Source organism: Helianthus annuus, chromosome 1 (assembly GCF_002127325.2).
Source record: "Helianthus annuus cultivar XRQ/B chromosome 1, HanXRQr2.0-SUNRISE, whole genome shotgun sequence".
Taxonomy (NCBI): domain Eukaryota; kingdom Viridiplantae; phylum Streptophyta; class Magnoliopsida; order Asterales; family Asteraceae; genus Helianthus; species Helianthus annuus.
In genome coordinates this window covers 83283027-83304501 of record NC_035433.2, presented here as the reverse complement: position 1 = coordinate 83304501, position 21475 = coordinate 83283027, and the positions used below count along the sequence as shown (strand labels likewise).

General features: G+C 38.8%; 1 protein-coding gene across 1 annotated transcript; it reads right to left on the bottom strand.

Moving 5' to 3' along the window:
* Nucleotides 1–448: 448 nt before the first annotated feature.
* Nucleotides 449–20932, bottom strand: LOC118490546. Its single transcript, XM_035988241.1, has 3 exons — nucleotides 20896–20932; nucleotides 872–1129; nucleotides 449–790 (listed from the first exon to the last, which is right to left on the bottom strand). The coding sequence occupies exons 1-3, from the start codon at nucleotides 20930–20932 to the stop codon at nucleotides 465–467; spliced, it is 621 nt and encodes a 206-aa protein (XP_035844134.1). The 3' UTR covers nucleotides 449–464.
* Between the last annotated feature and the right edge of the window lie 543 nt (nucleotides 20933–21475).

Genomic DNA, 21475 nt, shown 5'->3' with positions numbered 1-21475 from the left:
GTACGTATTCCTGTTCTCGGATTAAGAAGAACACATGGTTACAATAGTCTAGTAAGGATAAACATGGGAAGCCCCCATTAGTAACAAATATAACCATGGGAAACCCCCACTATTAGTACATACATACATGGGAAGCCCCCATTAACGAACTTACGAATTACCATTACGTACTTACTTTCTGTGAACTCGCTCAACTAGTTGTTGATTCGTTGCTGCATGCCTTGCAGGACCTTAGGTACTTTTGGAGCTTGCACTGGAGGCGCGGTCGTTGTGGACAAGGATCGTGATTTCTACGTTGAACTGTTATGACATTTTAAAACTATTAACTATGTTGGGTTACTTATATGCTTCCGCTACTTAAACTATGTTTTGTTGGAACATCAACTGTATTGAATTGGGTTTTATGAATTACTTTAATTATTTACGCTATGTTCAATATGATTGATGGCTTAATCCTGGTCATTTCACGCTCCCAAGCGGTGATACTCCGCAGGTGGATTTTGGGGGTGTGACATTTTTCGTAGTAGCTCCCAACACTTATAGTACGTGAAAGGGCATTTTGTCCTCTCGAACTCCTCCAAAGTCTTCGTTAAAACCCCCACGTCACCTTCACCGCTCTGCCGATTATCGTAGTTACGTTGGAAGACTTCTTGGAACGCATGACACTTGTTGTTGATGTCGGTCCATTTGCTAGAAATGGAATCTTTGTCCCGATGTTCGCCTTGACCCCACGTGCTAAAGAAGAGTGCACGAACCCTATCCAAAAAAACCGGGCCCGTTTGAAAGTTTGCTACAAAAAAAAAATAATAAGTTGTATGTTAAAAATTAAAGTAACAAAATAAGTAAAATAATATTTATATAAAATAGTTACCGGTCTCTTCGTCCTCCGAAATGTCGAGAAACGCCCGAGTCAACGTGAATTCCTCTTCCTTCGTCCATTTAATGATATTTTTTGTACGCCGCGGTGCGTCTTTTTCCTTCTTCTTATGCGACCTTTTGCCGCGTTTCGATGTTTCTTGCACCGGTTCGGGTTGCGTCTCCGGTACGACTTCCACATCGGGTTCGGCTTCGGGTTGTGACGGTTGAGACCCGCCGGCTTGACCATAGTCGAAAGTGGGAGTGTAGGTCCCTTTTCTCGGAGGATCGAGAACAAACCTAAACCTTGTTATACTAACCCACTAGCGAGTGCGGAATCCAAGCTAATAGGCAAACCGGGATGAAGCAAGAACAAACACAAGAACACACAAAGTTCACCGATTAACACCACTGTATTAATACGTATGAAGGTTTACGGTTACAAGCACAAGGTTTACAATCTGTTTGCAAACTCTCTAAAGTGTGTGTGTGTGTGTTTTCCAGCAGAGTTTCTCTAACTCTCCAAATGTGCATCTATCTAACACTACCACACTGCATGGGTATTTATACCCATACATAGCAGGTCTTGGTCGAAGGATCGATAGATGGTCCGAAGGATCATCTATCGATGACAGGGAGCTCGAAGGATCAGCATGGACATCGAAGGATCATCCTTCGATGTCTAATGGTTGAACCATGGTCGAACCATATCTTTCGAGCACCTCGAAGGATTAGCAGTATCCTTCGAGGCTATCCTTCGATCCAGACAACATCATGTTGTCCAAGTCAAACTAGGAGGATAGTTGACTTGGTCAACTTACAGACTGATTTAGGACATCGTTTACATACAGACCGAATACAGACAAAGTACAGACACAAGTGCACCAACAAACTCCCCCTTGGCTGTAGCTTTGTCTTTATCTTGTCTTTATCTTCTATAGATGTAGACTTGTCTCGAACTTCGACAGTCTTTGGTCTTCGAGTTTCCAAAACTCTGATGTCCTTTCAAGTCTTCATGGTCGGAGGATCTTCAAAGTCTTCACGTCTTGAAAGCAGAGAGTGTATCAACAAACTACCCGTATCATGTAGGCAGTGTGTTAACAAACTCCCCCTTAACATAAGCTCCCCCTTGAGTTATGCTCGTGAAATACTTTAACTTTATGAAGTGAGATCCTTGTGGTGTTGATGATAGCCAGCGGCAACTCAATCATCTTCATCTTTTGAGTGCCTTCTCGTCGTGTCTTCATTCCAAAGCTTGTCATCGACCATGTTCTCCTAGCCTTTAGAATCTGCACATGCAAGAAATCTAAACGCGTAATGAGAACAACTGCTTGGAACATAGTATAAGCAAATGACACACGAATGACCATGTCACAATCAAGCACCGTCCGACAGTTTGAAAGTTTAATAAATTTTTCAAATTTTAAATTCTAACTTTCAAAACATGCAAATTTCGACCGTTTATGAAGATTTAGTCAGTTTGGTTTTCGTTCAGGTTTCAGGCAACGAAGACTTGAGCTCCAACATCGTACGATCGAAAATAAAGCAGAAATAAAATCTTTTTGGCTTTTATAAAGTTTATATTAAAACACACCTAAAATCTTTTTGGTATTTTTGAAAGTAAAAGACAACAATTTAAAATCCTTTGAGTGTTATCAAACGACATCACCGCTAATGTCGTGCTGATATGCACCAAACGACGAAACTGTTTAAAAGAAGAACAATAAAAGTTAAGTAGTAAGTAAATATATACAGACATTCTTTTTGCGAGTTTCGAGGGTAAGAGAATCATATCAGTGTACGGTCATGCCAAACACTCTTGTTGTTCAGTTAGTTAACATTAAGATAAGCATCCTATAACAATTATCGGTATTGTTGTCCACTTAAGCTCAACTTATCAGATGTAATCATGGCGAGAGGATACGTTAAGGTATGATTTATACTTACCAACCGGTGTTCATCCACATCACGACACATTCCCGTATCAAGGTATGCACGAGAGTTCATCTTACCGGTGAGTATACCGATTATCATCTGTTTGACCGTATAAATTGTGAGATACTCACTTATTTTGATTTGAAAACAAGTCCTTTGTGATATAATCACTTATTGATGAGGAACTTGATTTTCGTATGCATGAGGGCACAGGTGCAAGTCCGTGAACAGGTCAGTACTTCCGTACAGCAGAGAGACGAACTTGACACCCGGATAAATGTGATATTTTATCACTTATTTGATTTGGACATGTGATTGTTTATCACTTATTGAGGTCGAATGCAGTATGCAATATGTACACGTATGTATAGTATCATGGAAGATCTAGACTTGCGTCCCCGTTATTTTTCGGTAAAAGATACAACCATGATACCCAGATGATAAGCAGCATAAAGACCGAATATCTCAGAACCTCGGCAATCTATCAAACGAAATTTCGGTACTAAGACCATATGCCAATGAATGGTTCCCACCTGGTCTTCAGTCGATTAAGATTTATATCACCCTGCACACTTTAAAATGATTGTGAGCCTACCGATACATCTTATATAGAGCTGCTTATCGTTTTGCATTTAAGGTTTAAAGAGGTTTGGATAGACCACTGATGTACTATCATTTTCTCTTTTGCTCGCCAGGAAACTCATTTTTGTTTTTCTATTGTTTTTGTGTTTTTGAAATTTTTCGATGTTTTTGTATTTTCCGATTTTTGGATTTACTCCCCCTAAAATCAACAAACTAAGATAAATTTAAAAACACACAAAGATATTTACAAAAATGATTTTCCGATGTTGGTTTACTCTTGCTTGACCTTAATGCCATTTACCAATAATAAGAAGTCAAATCTAGATTTGTCAAAAGCTTTGGTAAATAAGTCGGCACGTTGGTCATCGGTGTGGACCTTAACAACATCGATTAGCCTTTTCTCAAAGCAATCACGTATGAAGTGATATTTGATTTCGATGTGTTTGGTCTTTGAATGCTGCACAGGATTTCTAGTGATATCTAAAGCAGCAGAATTATCAACGTAAATAGGAGTAGTTAGGAATTCAAAACCGTAGTCCCGCAATTGTTGTTGGATCCAAAGAACTTGTGAACAACAACTTGAGGCAGCAATGTATTCAGCTTCGCATGTTGATGTAGCGACACACGTCTGCTTCTTGCACTGCCAGGTGACTAGGCGATTTCCTAAAAACTGACATCCAGCCGTTGTGGATTTGCCGTCGATTTTACATCCGCCAAAATCAGAATCACTGAATGCGACCAAGTCAAAGTTATTATCCCTAGGATACCACAGACCGGTGTCTGGATAAGCCTTCAAATAACGAAAAATCCTTTTGACAGCTGCAAGATGTGAGGCCTTCGGGTTGACTTGATATCTGGCAAGCAGGCATGTTGGGTACATTATATCTGGCCTTGATGCTGTGAGGTACATAAGGGATCCGATCATCGCGCGATAGTATGAAGGGCTAACAGGTTCACCCTTCAAGTCAGGAGTAATTCCATGATTAGTTGGCAATGGGGTACCAATGGGCGCTGCATCGGACATCTGGAACCGGCTCAAGATGTCTCCAACATATTTGGTCTGATGGATGAATATCCCAGACTTCGTTTGTTGCACTTGTAGGCCCAAAAAGAAATTCATTTCCCCCATAGCACTCATCTCGAACTTATCCTGCATGATGCGTTCGAAATTCCTGCACAAAACATCATTAGTAGAACCAAAAATAATATCATCAACATATACCTGTACCAGAAGAAGATCTCCATGTTGTTCTTTGATGAAGAGAGTACAATCGATAAGACCTCTTCGAAAACCGTTCTCCAGCAGATATGTAGATAAGGTTGCATACCAAGCTCGTGGTGCTTGATGAAGACCATAGAGAGCTTTGTTGAGCAACCAAACCCGATCGGGATGAACAGGATCTTCAAAACCTGGAGGCTGTTCGACATATACCTCTTCTTCAACCACACCATGTAGAAATGCACTTTTGACGTCCATCTGGTAAACCTTGAATCCTTTGAATGAGGCATAAGCCAGAAAGATCCGAATAGCTTCCAGACGTGCAACTGGTGCATAGACTTCGTTGTAGTCGATTCCTTCTATCTGACGAAAACCTTGAACGACTAAACGAGCTTTGTTCCGAATAACTACTCCACGGTCGTCTTTCTTGCACTTGAAGACCCATCGAGTGCCAATCTTCTTGTAATTCTCAGGCTTTTCAACAAGCTTCCAAACACCCAGCTTGTGAAATTGCTGTAATTCTTCCTGCATGGCCTCAACCCAAGCACTGTCTTTCAATGCTTCTTTCCACGACTTTGGTTCTTCTTGTGACACATAACACGCGAAGGACCAGTCATTTTGTTGACCAGATTCTCTTATAGCGGAATACAAACCAGCATTCCGGTTGTTTCTCAGCTGATTACGCGTCTGCACTCCGCGATGGACATCTCCTATGATATTCTGCTGGGGATGGGTGTCGTGAATCCTCATTTCAGGATTATCCGGTACACGAGCATTGATACCCAAATTGTTCAGATTAAGATCAACAACCAACTCCACACCAGGAATGTGGTTAGAAGTGGATGCATTCCCTTCAGCAGTATCGATATTCTGCGTATGAGGTGTATCACCAGAGGCACCTTGAACAGGAGCAGCTGGAGCTGAAGATCCTTCGGCTGCATCATGATATTCATCATCTTCAGAAGAGTCATTATAATCAGCAGCATCTTCATAAACCTCATTTTGAACCATATTGTTGACTGACGTAGAAGCTTGAGGATCAACAACAATAGGTCTAACCAATGGCGAGACAGCAGCGTTGTCACTTTCCAACAACATTCGAGCCGCTGCTGATTCTTCGTCAAAGGTTGGCAGATTGAAGGAGTCAAATAGCCCATCATAATCGAACATCCACGGATCACCCGGAGCCCTAACAGGACTCGTGTACCTTTGAACCCTAACTTCGCTCCATAGCTCAATCTTCTTGGTAGCTAGATTCCAAACACGAAAATTAGGAGTAGCATATCCAAGGAAGAAACCCTCGATAGCTTTTGCACCAAACTTTCCATCCGGCTCAATCATTGTACAAGGAGCACCAAATGGTTCAAGGTAAGAAAGATCCGGTTTCCTTCTCTGAAGGAGTTCGAAGCAAGTCTTGCCATGTCTCTTAACTGTAAGAACTCTGTTCAACGTGTAGCAAGCAGCCGATACAGCCTCTCCCCAGAATTGAATAGGGAGTTCCGACTCTACTAACATTGTTCTTGCAGTTTCAATAATAGTTCGATTCTTCCTCTCAGCGACACCATTTTGTTGTGGAGTATAACGAGAACTGTACTCATGAAGAATGCCTTTAGAAGTACAAAACTCATCCATAACTTGATTCTTGAATTCTGTTCCATTGTCGCTTCGGATCCTTTTCACTTTCAACGTATAGAGATTTTCCAACATTGTAAGAAGATCCTTGAGGATGCCAGGAGTTTCACTCTTGTGTGCCATAAAAGATACCCAAGAAAATCTAGAGTAGTCATCAGTAACTACTAAACAATAAGCATCACCAAACGTTGTCTTGTGTTTCATAGGTCCAAATAGGTCCATATGAAGACGTTCGAGAGGCATGCTGACAGTGTTGATTTTCTTCAAGGGGTGAGACTTCTTCGTTTGCTTCCCCTTTTGGCACGAGACACAGATATCTTGCAAATGAAAACTTCTTACAGGCACACCATTCACAAGATTATTTTTCACCAAATGGTTCATCTTCCTCAAGTGAATGTGTCCCATTCTTCTGTGCCAAGATATAGACTCCTTTTCTGTGGCTTTTGAGACAAAACAGGTGACTTGTGCAGATGTAGTAATCGCTTGGCTCATGTCGAGAATATAAAGATCATTAACTCTCGGAGCCGATAAGAGAACCCATTCTTGTGGAATTTTGAAACCAGGCTTCAGCACATAACAGCCAGCATCATCAAAAATCACTGAGAACTTTTTATCGCAGATTTGCGACACACTGAGAAGATTGTGATCAATTTGCTTCACATAATTGATCTTATCAAAGCACACGATGCCATTGGAGATACTTCCTTCTCCAGTAATGTACCCGCCTTTATCACCCGCAAAAGCAACATACCCTCCTCTGATATTTCTCACGTCATACAGGAGCCGTAAGTCGCCAGTCATGTGCCTGGATGCTCCACTATCAACAATCCAATGACTATTAATAGTTCCTCCTAGAACATCCTGCACATGTCAAATAAACACATCAGTTGAGAATGGGGACCCAAGCCTTAGTGGTCTTGGGTCGTCCCTTGGCATCACGATACGTAAGCTCTATCTCTTGATGGTTTTCAAGAACAACTGCTCCCCCTGAATTGTCACCCGACTTAGGTAACCAAGTTTGTCTGTGCCTACCAGTTTTTGAAGATTCTGGTTTAACAGGTTGTGACACACTTGGTTCCTTCTGAACTGTTTTAACTTCAGATTTTAAAGCTTTTTCAACAGTTTTTATGTTCTTACGTCGTTGTTTAGTTTCTTGTTCTTTTACAGTTCGTTTATCTTGTTTAGGTGAAACTGACCGACGTTGAGGGTGAACTGTTTCAGGTGAAGCTTTTTCAACCATTTTCTTCTTTGGAGCATTTGGGCAATTTCTGATAATGTGCCCAATTTCTCCACATTTGAAACAAGTTCTCCTTTCAACAGACTTAGGAGAACCTGATCGACTACCAGATGTTGAGGTCGTGGATCCAGAGGTACTAGCCTTTTCATCACACCCGTTTGTGTGTTGAGTGTAATTGTTATCACTGTTTCGTTTTAAGATTGTGACTTGTTTTACAAAATCTGTATTAGATTTGTTTTCAAAAGTTTCAATCTTATCAGTACCCTTGGATGACACAAACTTGACATCCTTTTCTTTCTTTTGAACTCGAGCTCTTGTTGTTTCAGGCTTTTGAGCTCGATTGATTGGTTGTTTACCTTTAGAAGCACTAGGTTGTAGAGTGGTTGAAGATTTCTGATTCCTAAACTGTTTTCTAATTTCAGATTTAGGAATTGGATCACATTGTGTTACCACAATTCCTGGTAGAGTTTTTCCCAAAAATTTGTTTGTATTGTCTTCAAAGACTTTATCAATCAAAGATTTATTTACATTTTTAATTGGAAAAACGTGATCTGAATAGATTTTACTATCTCCAACCAAGGTATACAACACATTACTGCTTTTAACAGTAGACACCGCCTTCTTTTCAACCTTGACAGGATCAATCACTTGCTCTTTAACAGATGGAACCTCAGGAGTATCAGGATCACAAAGGATGTGATTCTCTCGTGGAATATCTACTCCTTTCATCTTGCCAAGTGATTTATCCTGATCACTTACAGCCACATCTGATTCATCATCCGATGTCTCATAGTCCTCGATAATTGGAGGACTTTGTTTCATGGATGGTGAAGTTTCTTGTTCCTTAGGGGCTGTGTTTGAAGAACTGTCCGATTTGAACCCTAGGCCAGTAGAAAATTCCTCAAAGTTCAAAGGCACACTGGGTTCATACCGAGGCATTTCCTCTTCATCGGGCATCTTGGTATAGTTGTCCATCAAAGGGGGTGGACACGCCTTATACCCTACACCTTTCACGTTACCTTTCAGTTGTTGAACGTCTATGATGTGATCAAGCACAAATCGGGAGTTAGAATAACTATCCAATTTCTGTTTGATCGCATCATGCTTGCATTGGGCAATGGCTAATTGCTTCTTAGTTTCTTCCACAAGGTTAATGTACTCATTTATACTTACTTGTTTGTGGTAAACTACTTTGTTAACCTCGGACACATTTTTCTTTAATGTTTCTATTACAGATTTAAATTCTTTTTCATTCCGGGTTAAAGCCATGTTTGCCTCTTGGCATTTTGACAGTTCAATAACCAAATTCTGATTATGACTATGAAGCTTTTCTGATTCAAGCTTCATCTCTGCACATGATTTACAAATACTAGGAGCAGGAGGTTCAGAAGTTACCTGACTAGTAGAGGCTGAACCATTTGCCATAAAGGCAGTTTGAAAAGAAAAAGCTCCATCTTCAGAGAATAGCTTTTCCATTTCCATTGATGTATCAGCAGCCTTCCTAATCAGAATTGATTTCTGACATTTAAGCTCATCAGCTTCATTCAGTAGCTCCTGTATATCATCATCTCCTTCTTCATTCACATCAGGCTCTGAGTGATTATCCCCAGAAACAGAGCCTTCTTCATCCGAACTGCCCGAATAACCAGAACTGTCATCGCTCCCAGAAGATTCTTCTTTATGAACCTGCTCGATGACTTTAGCATACAATGCAGTTCCACTTCCTTGATCACCTTCACCAAACTGCACTGACCAGTCACATCCTTCATCAGCTTGAACAGCCAAAGCCCGATTGTGATTGGTAGCTCCAGGCTGTCCCTGATTGTTATTCACTGCCACCATCCTCCGTTCACGGTTTTCTTGTTGGGCATTCGCATTAGTCTGGTTTCTGAACGGGTTGTGATTGCCGTGTTTTGTTGGTCGAGTGCACTCACGTTTAAAGTGCCCTTTCTCGCCACAATTAAAGCACGTGACGGCATTAATATCAAACCCATACTTCGTGTTTTTCTTTCCTTCCAACGAAGTTCTTCCAGTTCTCGCCATGAAATCTTTTGCCCTTCTAACCGCACTAGCAAAAGCCCATTTAATATCCATCAACTCCATTTCTTCCTTGTCGATCTGATCATAATCTTCATTGGTCATGTTGATGTTTCCAAGCTGACCAGCTACCAAACCACAGTAAGCACTGACCATGGTGTTGATAATTTCCATATGTTCCTTAGCAACTTCAATACTAAGGTGTGAAAGATTTGAGTTGTCGACTCGGATTGTGTGATGACTTTGGGATTGAGGTTGAGGATTGCTTGTATAGTGAGCTTGCTGTTGTTGTTGTTGAGGTTGTGGTTGTGGCTGTGTTGGAACAGGAATGTAAGACCTCGGATCGAATTGAGGTTGTGGTGGAGCAGCTGTTGATTGAGGAAATGGAAAAGAACTCGTATTGGACACAAAAGCAGTTTGAAGCTTCGGTTGCTGAACAGAACTAGCTGAAGGACCAAAACCAGGCAAATACATTTCTGTATTCTGAGGAGCTGGAGCACGCCTTGCTTTCCTAATTTCTTCATCATTTTTATGTTCCAGCTTCTGAATGAACTCATAGATGTTAATCTCATCTAGAGCTTTAGTATGCTTCAACAGCTCAATAAACGAACTCCATTTTGGGGGTAGGGCGTCAGCAAACCTGTTCACCATGTCTTGTTGAGTAGCTGCCACCCCATAAGCACACATTTCACTAATCAAATGATAGAAACGTGTGGTCATATCATTCAGAGTCTCGTTTTCCAAGAACTGAAATGATTCAAATTCTTTCTTCAACAAATCATGCCTAGACTTTCGAGCAGCTGCATTGCCTTCTCCTCTAGCAACTAAGGCATCCCACAAAGCTTTCGTGGTCTTGCAATATGAAAACTGATGGTAGATGTCTTTGTTGAGTGCTTGAGTAAGTATGGCATATGCCTTTTTCTCCAATTCATAAGCCTTCTTGTCATTTTCAAGCATATTGGCGTAACCTTCTGAAGTGGATGCTCTACTTTCAAGACTTTCATTGAATGCATTGACAAAACACATCCAAAGGTCGGTGCTTTGTCCTTGAACATATGTGTGAAAGCGGCCTTTCCATGACGGAAAATCGTTCATGTGGTTCAGCTTTGGTGGACGATTGTTACTGCCTGTTTCACTCTCACTAATCAGAAGATTCTGAAGACTTTGACTTTGATTGGATACCAAAGCCCATTGACACGAACTTATTGATTGTTGTTGTTTTGGAATGGCACTCGTCATATATTCAGCCATCGACATCTGTTTCAGATCTGGTTGTGGATCCGTACTCCAATCCCAAGGACTTGTGCAACTCATTGTGATCAAAAATTAACAAATAACCTACACACCACAAACTGTTAACAACAAACAGACAACAATTGAAAGATACAATCTGATCGAAAGATCAAGACTTGTTCGAAGGATCAACAGTGATCAAAAGATTACTGTTGAGTTTCGAGCAATAGTCTTCGAAAGATTCTCAATGAAAGATCCTTATCTTTCGACTGATTATCACGAAAGATTCAATGTTCGAAAGATTTATATCTTTCGAATACTGATCTCGAAGGATTCACAATGAAAGATCCTTATCTTTCGAGACGTATCCTTATCTTTCGGACAACCAACTTTCGAAAAGATTCCAACTACGAAGGATAACCCTTAGACTTCGAAAGACTACTCGAAGGATGCTTATCTTTCGAGCTGCCTTTGATCGAAAGATGTCGAAGGATATCTTTCGATGTCGAAGGATATCTTTCGACAGCTCTGACACACTGACACAAAGTACGACGGGTTGGTGAAAAAGGTGATGTGTTGATGTACCAACTTTCGGCAGAAAGGATGGTTCTGCAACAACTTTTCACCAAACAATTGACTTTCAAAAATTTTTGCCAAAATAAGCAACCTTATCTTCAAGAACTGGTCACCGGAAACACACCGGAGATATGGCCGGAAAAATCAAGGTTTCACAAAAACGATTTTTATGTTACCCAAACCGACCCCGAACACTCCCGATAGGTTTAGTATGCGTTTTTATGCAGAAAACTACCAAAAACGGGTGCTAAACCAAGTGTCCAAACACACCAAGAACTTGAACAAACCGGTTTTAAACAAGGTAAAGAGCGAGGCTCTGATACCACTTGTAGGTCCCTTTTCTCGGAGGATCGAGAACAAACCTAAACCTTGTTATACTAACCCACTAGCGAGTGCGGAATCCAAGCTAATAGGCAAACCGGGATGAAGCAAGAACAAACACAAGAACACACAAAGTTCACCGATTAACACCACTGTATTAATACGTATGAAGGTTTACGGTTACAAGCACAAGGTTTACAATCTGTTTGCAAACTCTCTAAAGTGTGTGTGTGTGTGTTTTCCAGCAGAGTTTCTCTAACTCTCCAAATGTGCATCTATCTAACACTACCACACTGCATGGGTATTTATACCCATACATAGCAGGTCTTGGTCGAAGGATCGATAGATGGTCCGAAGGATCATCTATCGATGACAGGGAGCTCGAAGGATCAGCATGGACATCGAAGGATCATCCTTCGATGTCTAATGGTTGAACCATGGTCGAACCATATCTTTCGAGCACCTCGAAGGATTAGCAGTATCCTTCGAGGCTATCCTTCGATCCAGACAACATCATGTTGTCCAAGTCAAACTAGGAGGATAGTTGACTTGGTCAACTTACAGACTGATTTAGGACATCGTTTACATACAGACCGAATACAGACAAAGTACAGACACAAGTGCACCAACAGGGAGGAACAAACAGAGGGGCGCCACTCAGTAATTCGCGTAAGTTAAAAAGCTCGGGTCCATGTCTTGAAGGTTGTACGGGGTTTGCGGTTGGGTTGTGTTCGGGTTCGTGGGTCTTGCGGGGACACCAAAAGGGGGGCGGTATGGATGCATGATTGTATAAAAATTAGAAGAAAGTGGGTTTTTTTTTAAAAAAATTAGAAGAAAGTGGGAGAGAAAGTAGGAGAGAAAGTGGGTTTTTTATAAAAGAAGGTGTGAATGTGGGGTATATATTTATAGTGGGAATATTTTAAATTAAAAAAAAAATTAAATAATGTTACCGTTGTCAACGGTCAAGAAATGGGCCCCCTCTCTTTTTAAGCTTTATAATCAAAACGCCGGGCGAATTTTTTTTGAAAAATAACGCCCTATAACGCCGTGTGTAATGGCATTAGGGGCGTTATAAACAAAAACTCCACCTAGAGGATATGTACCGCATGAGTCGCTATCCCCGCGGCAATACCATAGGCTTCGTTTTTCTTTCTTTTCTTTTCAACATATAGCTCAAATGGATGGAATATTTTTTTTTCGGGCGCCACACTGTTTCGGATTTGTTTTCAAAAAAAGAAACAGGTGTGCCAATTTAATCGAAAAACTTATAAGTTTTTTACTTATAACGTACCTCTTATACTCTCCACAGTTTCAGTTTTATCACAGCTCCTAAGGTGAGAACCCACAAGACTCCTAATTTAAGGTATATTATATCATTCCTAAGAAACTGTTCAACTGGTTGGGCCTACCCACATATCCTAAGTTAGACGCGTGACCGACCGTACATTATCTCATATATATATTAGTTGAAAACCAACGATTTGATTATATCTATCATTTTCCATTTTGTGCAAAACTTTTATGAGACGTTTTCTATTTTTTCAATTTTTTTGGATTTTTGGTTTTTTAATTTTTTTTTATTTTTTTATAAGACCTAACTAAAACACTAGTTCCCCTCCCCACACTTAAACCCTGCATTGTCCTTAATGTGGAAGGAAACGACGACTCAAAGATAAAAGAAAAAAAATATGTACAAAAGATTGGAACAGACTCCCCTGGTTAAAGAAGCAGGATCCTCGTGAATGTTCCACAGCGACCGTATAGCATTTCTTTCGCGGCCGCGTTCAGTAAAAACTCGGGTTGCTCTCTACAAGTGATTTTTCAAATCATCGCCCTCCAAATGGAGATTGAGTATGGACAGTTCTGACTGAATCTTGATCTGATAAGCTCTATCCATGTTTTGAACAATTCACCTGTACAAACTCAAACAAGGATACCCAAGCGTAATACCGAACTAAAGAAATATATATAATAAAATAAAAAGAAAGATATTTTTGGGTTTTTGTTTTTTATATATTTTTTTTGTATGTTTTTATTTTTTATTTTTTTTATTTTTTAGAAAACTAGAAAAACACTAAGCGCACCAATTCCCCGGCAACGACGCCATTTTGATGACTGTCGTTAGGGTCAATCAAAAACCTAAATAAGCTACGTAGATAGCGTAAGTAGGGTATCGTATCCACGGGGAATATGTGGTTAGTGTTTAACTAGAGAATAATTATATATTAAAGAAAAGCAACTCCCACCCAGAATCCCGATTGCAAGTTTAACACAAAAACCCGTTTACAGATTCAAAACACCACATAGACATGGCCTCGGAATTAATGAATTTGATTAGTTATCAAGGATAGTTTTTAAGATTCACTATACAACCTAATAACCCGTTTAATTGTATCAATTACCCACCAATTTACCAACCCGCTAACAACGCAAGAAAGTTGCCAATACGCTTAATAAACGACAAGTAATTTAAATACAAGAAACGTTTATCAATAATCCAACACAAGTGGTCAAGCTATACCAGTTACAAGAATCAGTAAAACAAAATTTAATGTGAAAATCTAGAAATCAGTCATCCGGTGAAAGTCACATAAGATAAAGATAAAGTCCTCCAAGTTTCAGATTCTAGGTTCACACCAAACTCAGTTTAATCATTAATTGGACACCACATAGACATGGTGCTGAAAAATCGGTTAATTTAAGTGGTAATCAAAAACAGGTCTTTGTCATTAGATCTTTTACAATTTAATTACCCTATTTACTAATGTGAGTCAACCTACTCTATGTCACCCAACAAGCTACAAGGTTTTGTCATCAACCGAGCAAGTTGTAAAACAAGAACTCAAAACACATGCAAATAGTTTAAATAAACCAACAAATCAAATTGTTTATAAAACGTTGTTAATGTCAAAAACAAATCCAATATAAATAAAACTGAGAAAAGTGTCAAACCCTACGAACCGTTCACTTGAAGAAATCCACCTAGACGCTCATATCTTAAACCCTTCACAGCTGCCCGAAGGCGGCTGCCTTCTCCGTGCGTCCCTGCTCTTGCCTCCCAAAGCTGCCGTCAAAAATATTATCTTTTCGTAACACCGGTCCCTCTTTTCGTTCATCACAATGGGTATATAATAATTCCCCGAGTTGGTTCCTTCTAACCCCTCACAAGTCACAAATAATGTGATATGGACTTCTTTAGTGGGACTAGATCCAGTAGGCCCATGGCCTTCATAAAACGCAAACAGGCCCAGATGCAAACCAATTTCATGCGGTCTTTTCTTCAGTCAACCCATATAAAGCTCAGTCAACATATTTCCACTTTTTGTTCAACGAAATTGTAAAGAAAAAATGCGCTGACTTGGATCTTTAACATTTTCTTTTGCCATATGTTGAATGAATTAATTCTAGTTTGAACCAATATTCAACTTTAGTCCCTCATCTTTTATGAGTTATTTTTAAACAACTTTTCTTCATTTGCAATTCAGCCCTCCATCTTTTAGCTTTATTTATTTTGGACTCTCGTTTCCTCATTTAATACCTTGTCGAATCACCTATTACACCATGAACATCAACACATAATAAGTATATAACACGTATGGATTTAATATCTTTAACACGCTAAAATTCGACACAAACTATATAATATACGACTCATTTTGACCCGACATCACATCCCCACACTTATCTTTTTTCGTCCCGAAAAAATTATCTACAATGGAATCACAATCAGAAACATTGGCAATCAATATATTCAATTAATTTATTAACAAATCAAATCACACGTTAACCAAGATTGCAGGTATACGATCCACTTAAACCCAACCGCCAGCGTCCAAGCCCTTATTCACGATCCATTAAGTTCAAGTAATTTATAGTTATCTATGGATCTCACACTCAAAAGACTACAACGCCACCTAATCCCGCTTCAAGCTTATGAGATTAAAAGATTATATCTATCGTCTTATATAAAAAACCCTTATGTTATTCCGATTAAACTTTTGATGGATAGATGGATGATGTTGCGAGCTTTACATGTTTTTGTATACGATCAGTTTAGCGGACATACGCCACACGAGTCACCATCTCCATGGTTAATGCCATAAACTTCACATATTTTTTATAACTCCATCTAGAGGATATGTACCGCATGAGTCGCTATCCCCGCGGCAATACCATAGGCTTCGTTTTTCTTTCTTTTCTTTTCAACATATAGCTCAAATGGATGGAATATTTTTTTTCGGGCGCCACACTGTTTCGGATTTGTTTTCACAAAAAGAAATAGGTGTGCCAATTTAATCGGAAAAACTTATAAGTTTTTTACTTATAACGTACCTCTTATACTCTCCACAGTTTCAGTTTTATCACAGCTCCTAAGGTGAGAACCCACAAGACTCCTAATTTAAGGTATATTATAACATTCCTAAGAAACTCTTCAACTGGCTGGGCCTACCCACATATCCTAAGTTAGACGCGTGACCGACCGTACATTCATATATATATATTAGTTGAAAACCAACGATTTGATTATATCTATCATTTTCCATTTTGTGCAAAACTTTTACGAGGCGTTTTCTATTTTTTCAATTTTTTTTGGATTTTTGGTTTTTTAATTTTTTTATAAGACCTAACTAAAACACTAGTTCCCCTCCCCACACTTAAATCCTGCATTGTCCTCAATGTGGAAGGAAACGACGACTCAAAGATAAAAGAAAAAAAATATGTACAAAAGATTGGAACAGACTCCCCTGGTTAAAGAAGCAGGATCCTCGTGAATGTTCCACAGCGACCGTATAGCATTTCTTTCGCGGCCGCGTTCAGTAAAAACTCGGGTTGCTCACTACAAGTGATTTTTCAAATCATCGTCGTCCAAATGGAGATTGAGTATGGACAGTTCTGACTGAATCTTGATCTGATAAGCTTTATCCATGTTTCGAAGAATTCACCTGTACAAACTCAAACAAGGATACCCAAGCGTAATACCGAACTAAAGAAATATATATAATAAAATAAAAAGAAAGATATTTTTGGGTTTTTGTTTTTTATATATTTTTTTGTATGTTTTTATTTTTTATTTTTTTTTTTATTTTTTTAGAAAACTAGAAAAACACTAAGCGCACTAATTCCCCGGCAACGGCGCCATTTTGATGACTGTCGTTAGGGTCAATCAAAAACCTAAATAAGCTACGTAGATAGCGTAAGTAGGGTATCGTATCCACGGGGAATATGTGGTTAGTGTTTAACTAGAGAATAATTATATATTAAAGAAAAGCAACTCCCACCCAGAATCCCGATTGCAAGTTTAACACAAAAACCCGTTTACAGATTCAAAACACCACATAGACATAGCCTCGGAATTAATGAATTTGATTAGTTATCAAGGATAGTTTTTAAGATTCACTATACAACCTAATAACCCGTTTAATTGTATCAATTACCCACCAATTTACCAACCCGCTAACAACGCAAGAAAGTTGCCAATACGCTTAATAAACGACAAGTAATTTAAATACAAGAAACGTTTATCAATAATCCAACACAAGTGGTCAAGCTGTACCAGTTACAAGAATCAGTAAAACAAAATTTAATGTGAAAATCTAGAAATCAATCATCCGGTGAAAGTCACATAAGATAAAGATAAAGTCCTCCAAGTTTCAGATTCTAGGTTCACACCAAACTCAGTTTAATCATTAATTGGACACCACATAGACATGGTGCTAAAAAATCGGTTAATTTAAGTGGTAATAAAAACAGGTCTTTGTCATCAGATCTTTTACAATTTAATTACCCTATTTACTAATGTGAGTCAACCTACTCTATGTCACCCAACAAGCTACAAGGTTTTGTCATCAACCGAGCAAGTTGTAAAGCAAGAACTCAAAACACATGCAAATAGTTTAAATAAACCAACAAATCAAATTGTTTATAAAACGTTGTTAATGTCAAAAACAAATCCAATATAAATAAAACTGAGAAAAGTGTCAAACCCTATGAACCGTTCACTTGAAGAAATCCACCTAGACGCTCATATCTTAAACCCTTCACAGCCGCCCGAAGGCGGCTGCCTTCTCCGTGCGTCCCTGCTCTTGCCTCCCAAAGCTGCCGTCAAAAATATTATCTTTTCGTAACACCGGTCCCTCTTTTCGTTCATCACAATGGGTATATAATAATTCCCCGAGTCGGTTCCTTCTAACCCCTCACAAGTCACAAATAATGTGATATGGACTTCTTTAGTGGGACTAGATCCAGTAGGCCCATGGCCTTCATAAAACGCAAACAGGCCCAGATACAAACCAATTTCATGCGGTCTTTTCTTCAGTCAACCCATATAAAGCTCGGTCAACATATTTCCACTTTTTGTTCAACGAAATTGTAAAGAAAAAATGCGTTGACTTGGATCTTTAACATTTTCTTTTGCCATATGTTGAATGAATTAATTCAAGTTTGAACCAATATTCAACTTTAGTCCCTCATCTTTTATGAGTTATTTGTAAACAACTTTTCTTCATTTGCAATTCAGCCCTCCATCTTTTAGCTTTATTTATTTTGGACTCTCGTTTCCTCATTTAGTACCTTGTCGAATCACCTATTACACCATGAACATCAACACATAATAAGTATATAACACGTATGGATTTAATATCTTTAACACGCTAAAATTCGACACAAACTATATAATATACGACTCATTTTGACCCGACATCAAAAGCCCTCTAGTAATCACACCATTAAGGCTGTTCAAATCGCTCGCTCGCTGATCGCTTGGGAAAAAGCTCGGAATATGCTCGCTTGGTTTGGTTCAGTTTGCAAACGAGCCAAGCATGAGCAAAGGTCCGCTTGGCTCGGTTCGGCTCGAATTAATTTTTTATTAATTTATTACATATATAATTATATATGTACACACAAATTACATGTATATTCATATTTTATATATACCGCTATATTAGATTTGGACAACTATACTCAAATAAACAATTATATTTATCCATACTAGACTAATCAAACCAATAAAAAAATTTAACACCAAATTTAAAACTAAAACTCTAAGTCGTGAAGCGACAATATTTGACATCTTTCTCTCATTAATCGTCCGTCGTCAATCGTCTCTCGCTCTCACCATATGCCACAATGCGACAATTGTTCTTTGTTGTATATTCATCGCCTCACCTGCCTCAACCAGAGCCTCATCCTCGGACGATCCAACCTCAATCTTAGTGTCATCCTCGGACAGTTGGACCTTGGTCGTGACCCGATAGCAGAGACATCGAAGGAAACATGCTAAATCTATGGTTGTCCAATTTACTCGTCGCTCGCTTCTCGCTCACCGCTCGCTCGAAAAATTACACGCTCGAATATGCTCGTTCGGATTTCGCTCGGGAGCAAAGCACGAGCAAAGGTCCGCTTGGTTCGGATCGGCTCGTGAACAGCCCTACATACCATAGATAATAAACTTTGAGTTCGGCTATACTACGAATTGAATAAGTTGTGTTCTACGTTAGTACAGGTAAATACTTTTTAACATCTTTTTATCAAAACTTGGGATATAGTATATAACCCCTTGCTTCGGGTGTTGTAACAGGCTAAATGTCATTCATAATGCAATAATCCGATTTAATATATTTTGTTTAATAACAAAAAACTAGGGCTGTAAACGAACCGAACGAACACGAACAAGGCCTTGTTCGTGTTCGTTCGTTAAGGAAATAAATGTGTTCACGAACGGTTCATGAACACTTACCGAACGAGATTTTATGTTCGTGTTCGTTCATTAAGGAAATGAGCGTGTTCGTGAACAGTTCACGAACACAAACAAACACAAATAAATTTAGCGAACGCGACGAAGAATAAAAATAGATAGCCCAGAGAGTAGCACTCGAACTTAAATCCCTTATTGTGGAACGGAGGTCGATCGTATTCGCCGATGTAAATAATGAGAAATGAAAGGGAAATGATGCATAAACAAGGTGAAAGTAGGTTTCCTAGTTTAATTGTTAGGGTAATAAAATAAATAAAAGTTTAATAATATATAAAGTACAAATAAAATATAAGAAAGTACAAAGATCTTCAATTAAAACACAAACATACGAACATAAACGAACGCAAATCAACGAATGTTCATGAACACGTTCACGAACACCTTACCGAACGTTCACGAACACATTCGAACGAACGAGACCTCTGTTCATGTTCGTTCATTTAACTAATCGAACGAAATTTCTTGTTCATGTTCGTTCGTTTATTAAACGAACGAACATAAACGAACTTCCCGCCGAACAGTTCACGAACTGTTCGCTGAACGTTCGGTTCATTTACAGCCCTAACAAAAACAATTAGGGGTTGATAGTACTGCATCCGGGTTTAGGGGTGAGCAAAAGGTAAAACCCGACCCGACCCGACCCGACCATTACCCGACCTGACCCAAGAACCGATCAAACATAAAATACAGAACCGATTCACTACCCTAAATATAAGGTCGGTTCCGGTCCATAGGTCCAAGTCGGGTTTCACCATGAAAAGAACCGAGAACCGACCCGACCCGACCCTATTTTATATGAAAAATTGGAACCGATCTAAATACCTAGGTACTTGGGTTCGGGTCGGGTTAGGTATATTTTCGGTTCGGTTCTCGGTTATTTTCGATCCGAACCTAAACTTGCTCATCCCTATCCGGGTTCCCTGATTTATTATTATAAAGCCGTTACCCAACACCATCCTTCGCAAAACATATTAGGTTTACAAATCAAAATTTCTTTCACTATTGATGTACTACCCAGTCCTTGTGCGGCGATGTTTCCAAAGTACCCAAAATACCCGATTGGGGTACCTTTGCCGAAGGTTCCCCTTTTACCCTAATAAAGCAAATATTGTTTAAATATATATTTTTATTCACATTTTTAGGTATAGCTTTCATGCTTATCCTAACTGTTTTTTAGTATATACGCCTTTAATATTTTTAAAGTATACATCTTCGTGTGTTCAACCGACTGGATGGGCACAACAAAGGTCTAATTCCTTATTTTGTTCTGTGCTTAGGTAGTGTTCATTTTGTAGAATGTAATGAAATTGAAATTGGAAATGGAATTGGATTTTAAAGAATTCATTTGAATCCATAATGTGTTTTGTTGTTATCATTATCAATGGAATTGAAATGTAAAATTTGTAAATGACATACTTACCTTGTATCCATAAAAAAAGATGTGAACTCGACGATATGTTATAATTTTTCATTCTCTGAAATGTAAAATGTAAAATTTGTAAATGACATACTTACCTTTTGTTGAAACAGACGGTAGGTTATAATTTTTCATTCTGTGAAGTGTAAAATTTGTAAATGACATACTTTCCTTTTATTGAAACGAACAACATAAGAAATGAAATATACATTCAAATTCCATTAAGAGTCCATTTCATTAGGGAAATGAACACTACCTTAATGTTTTAGTTTATATGTTATAATTATTTTTATAATTTGAATAAATTATTTTTGAAATACTGCATTTAATATTTAAATTTGGTTAGTACATATACTAAAATTTTATAATATTTTAACATGCAAGACCGTTAAAGCCCTTACTCTATTCCTTGCCAGGAATAACAACCTTAAAGCTTTTAAGGGATTTTGTTGGGGGAATCGGTGTTGCGGTGGAATACAACTTTAGACCCATTAGAGTGATACTAGGTTGGGTCTCTCTGTTTAGCCAGTTGCACATCTGAGGCACTATGCCTTGACTTTCTAAAGATGGATACACTACCATATCCACTGCTTCACTTATAAGTGTACAACTACTAATAAAAATAATAATTAAAACATATGAAATAGAAAAAATGTATTGCTAAGACAAAACTAAAGT

Coding starts and splice junctions, on each gene's coding strand:
- LOC118490546 (XM_035988241.1), bottom strand. CDS start 20,932: ATGAAAAATTATAACCTACCGTCTGTTTCAACAAAAG. Junction 1,130..20,895: donor ACCGTCTGTTTCAACAAAAG/GTAAGTATGTCA, acceptor CTCCGAGAAAAG/GGACCTACACTCCCACTTTC. Junction 791..871: donor TTCGGAGGACGAAGAGACCG/GTAACTATTTTA, acceptor TTTTTTTTGTAG/CAAACTTTCAAACGGGCCCG.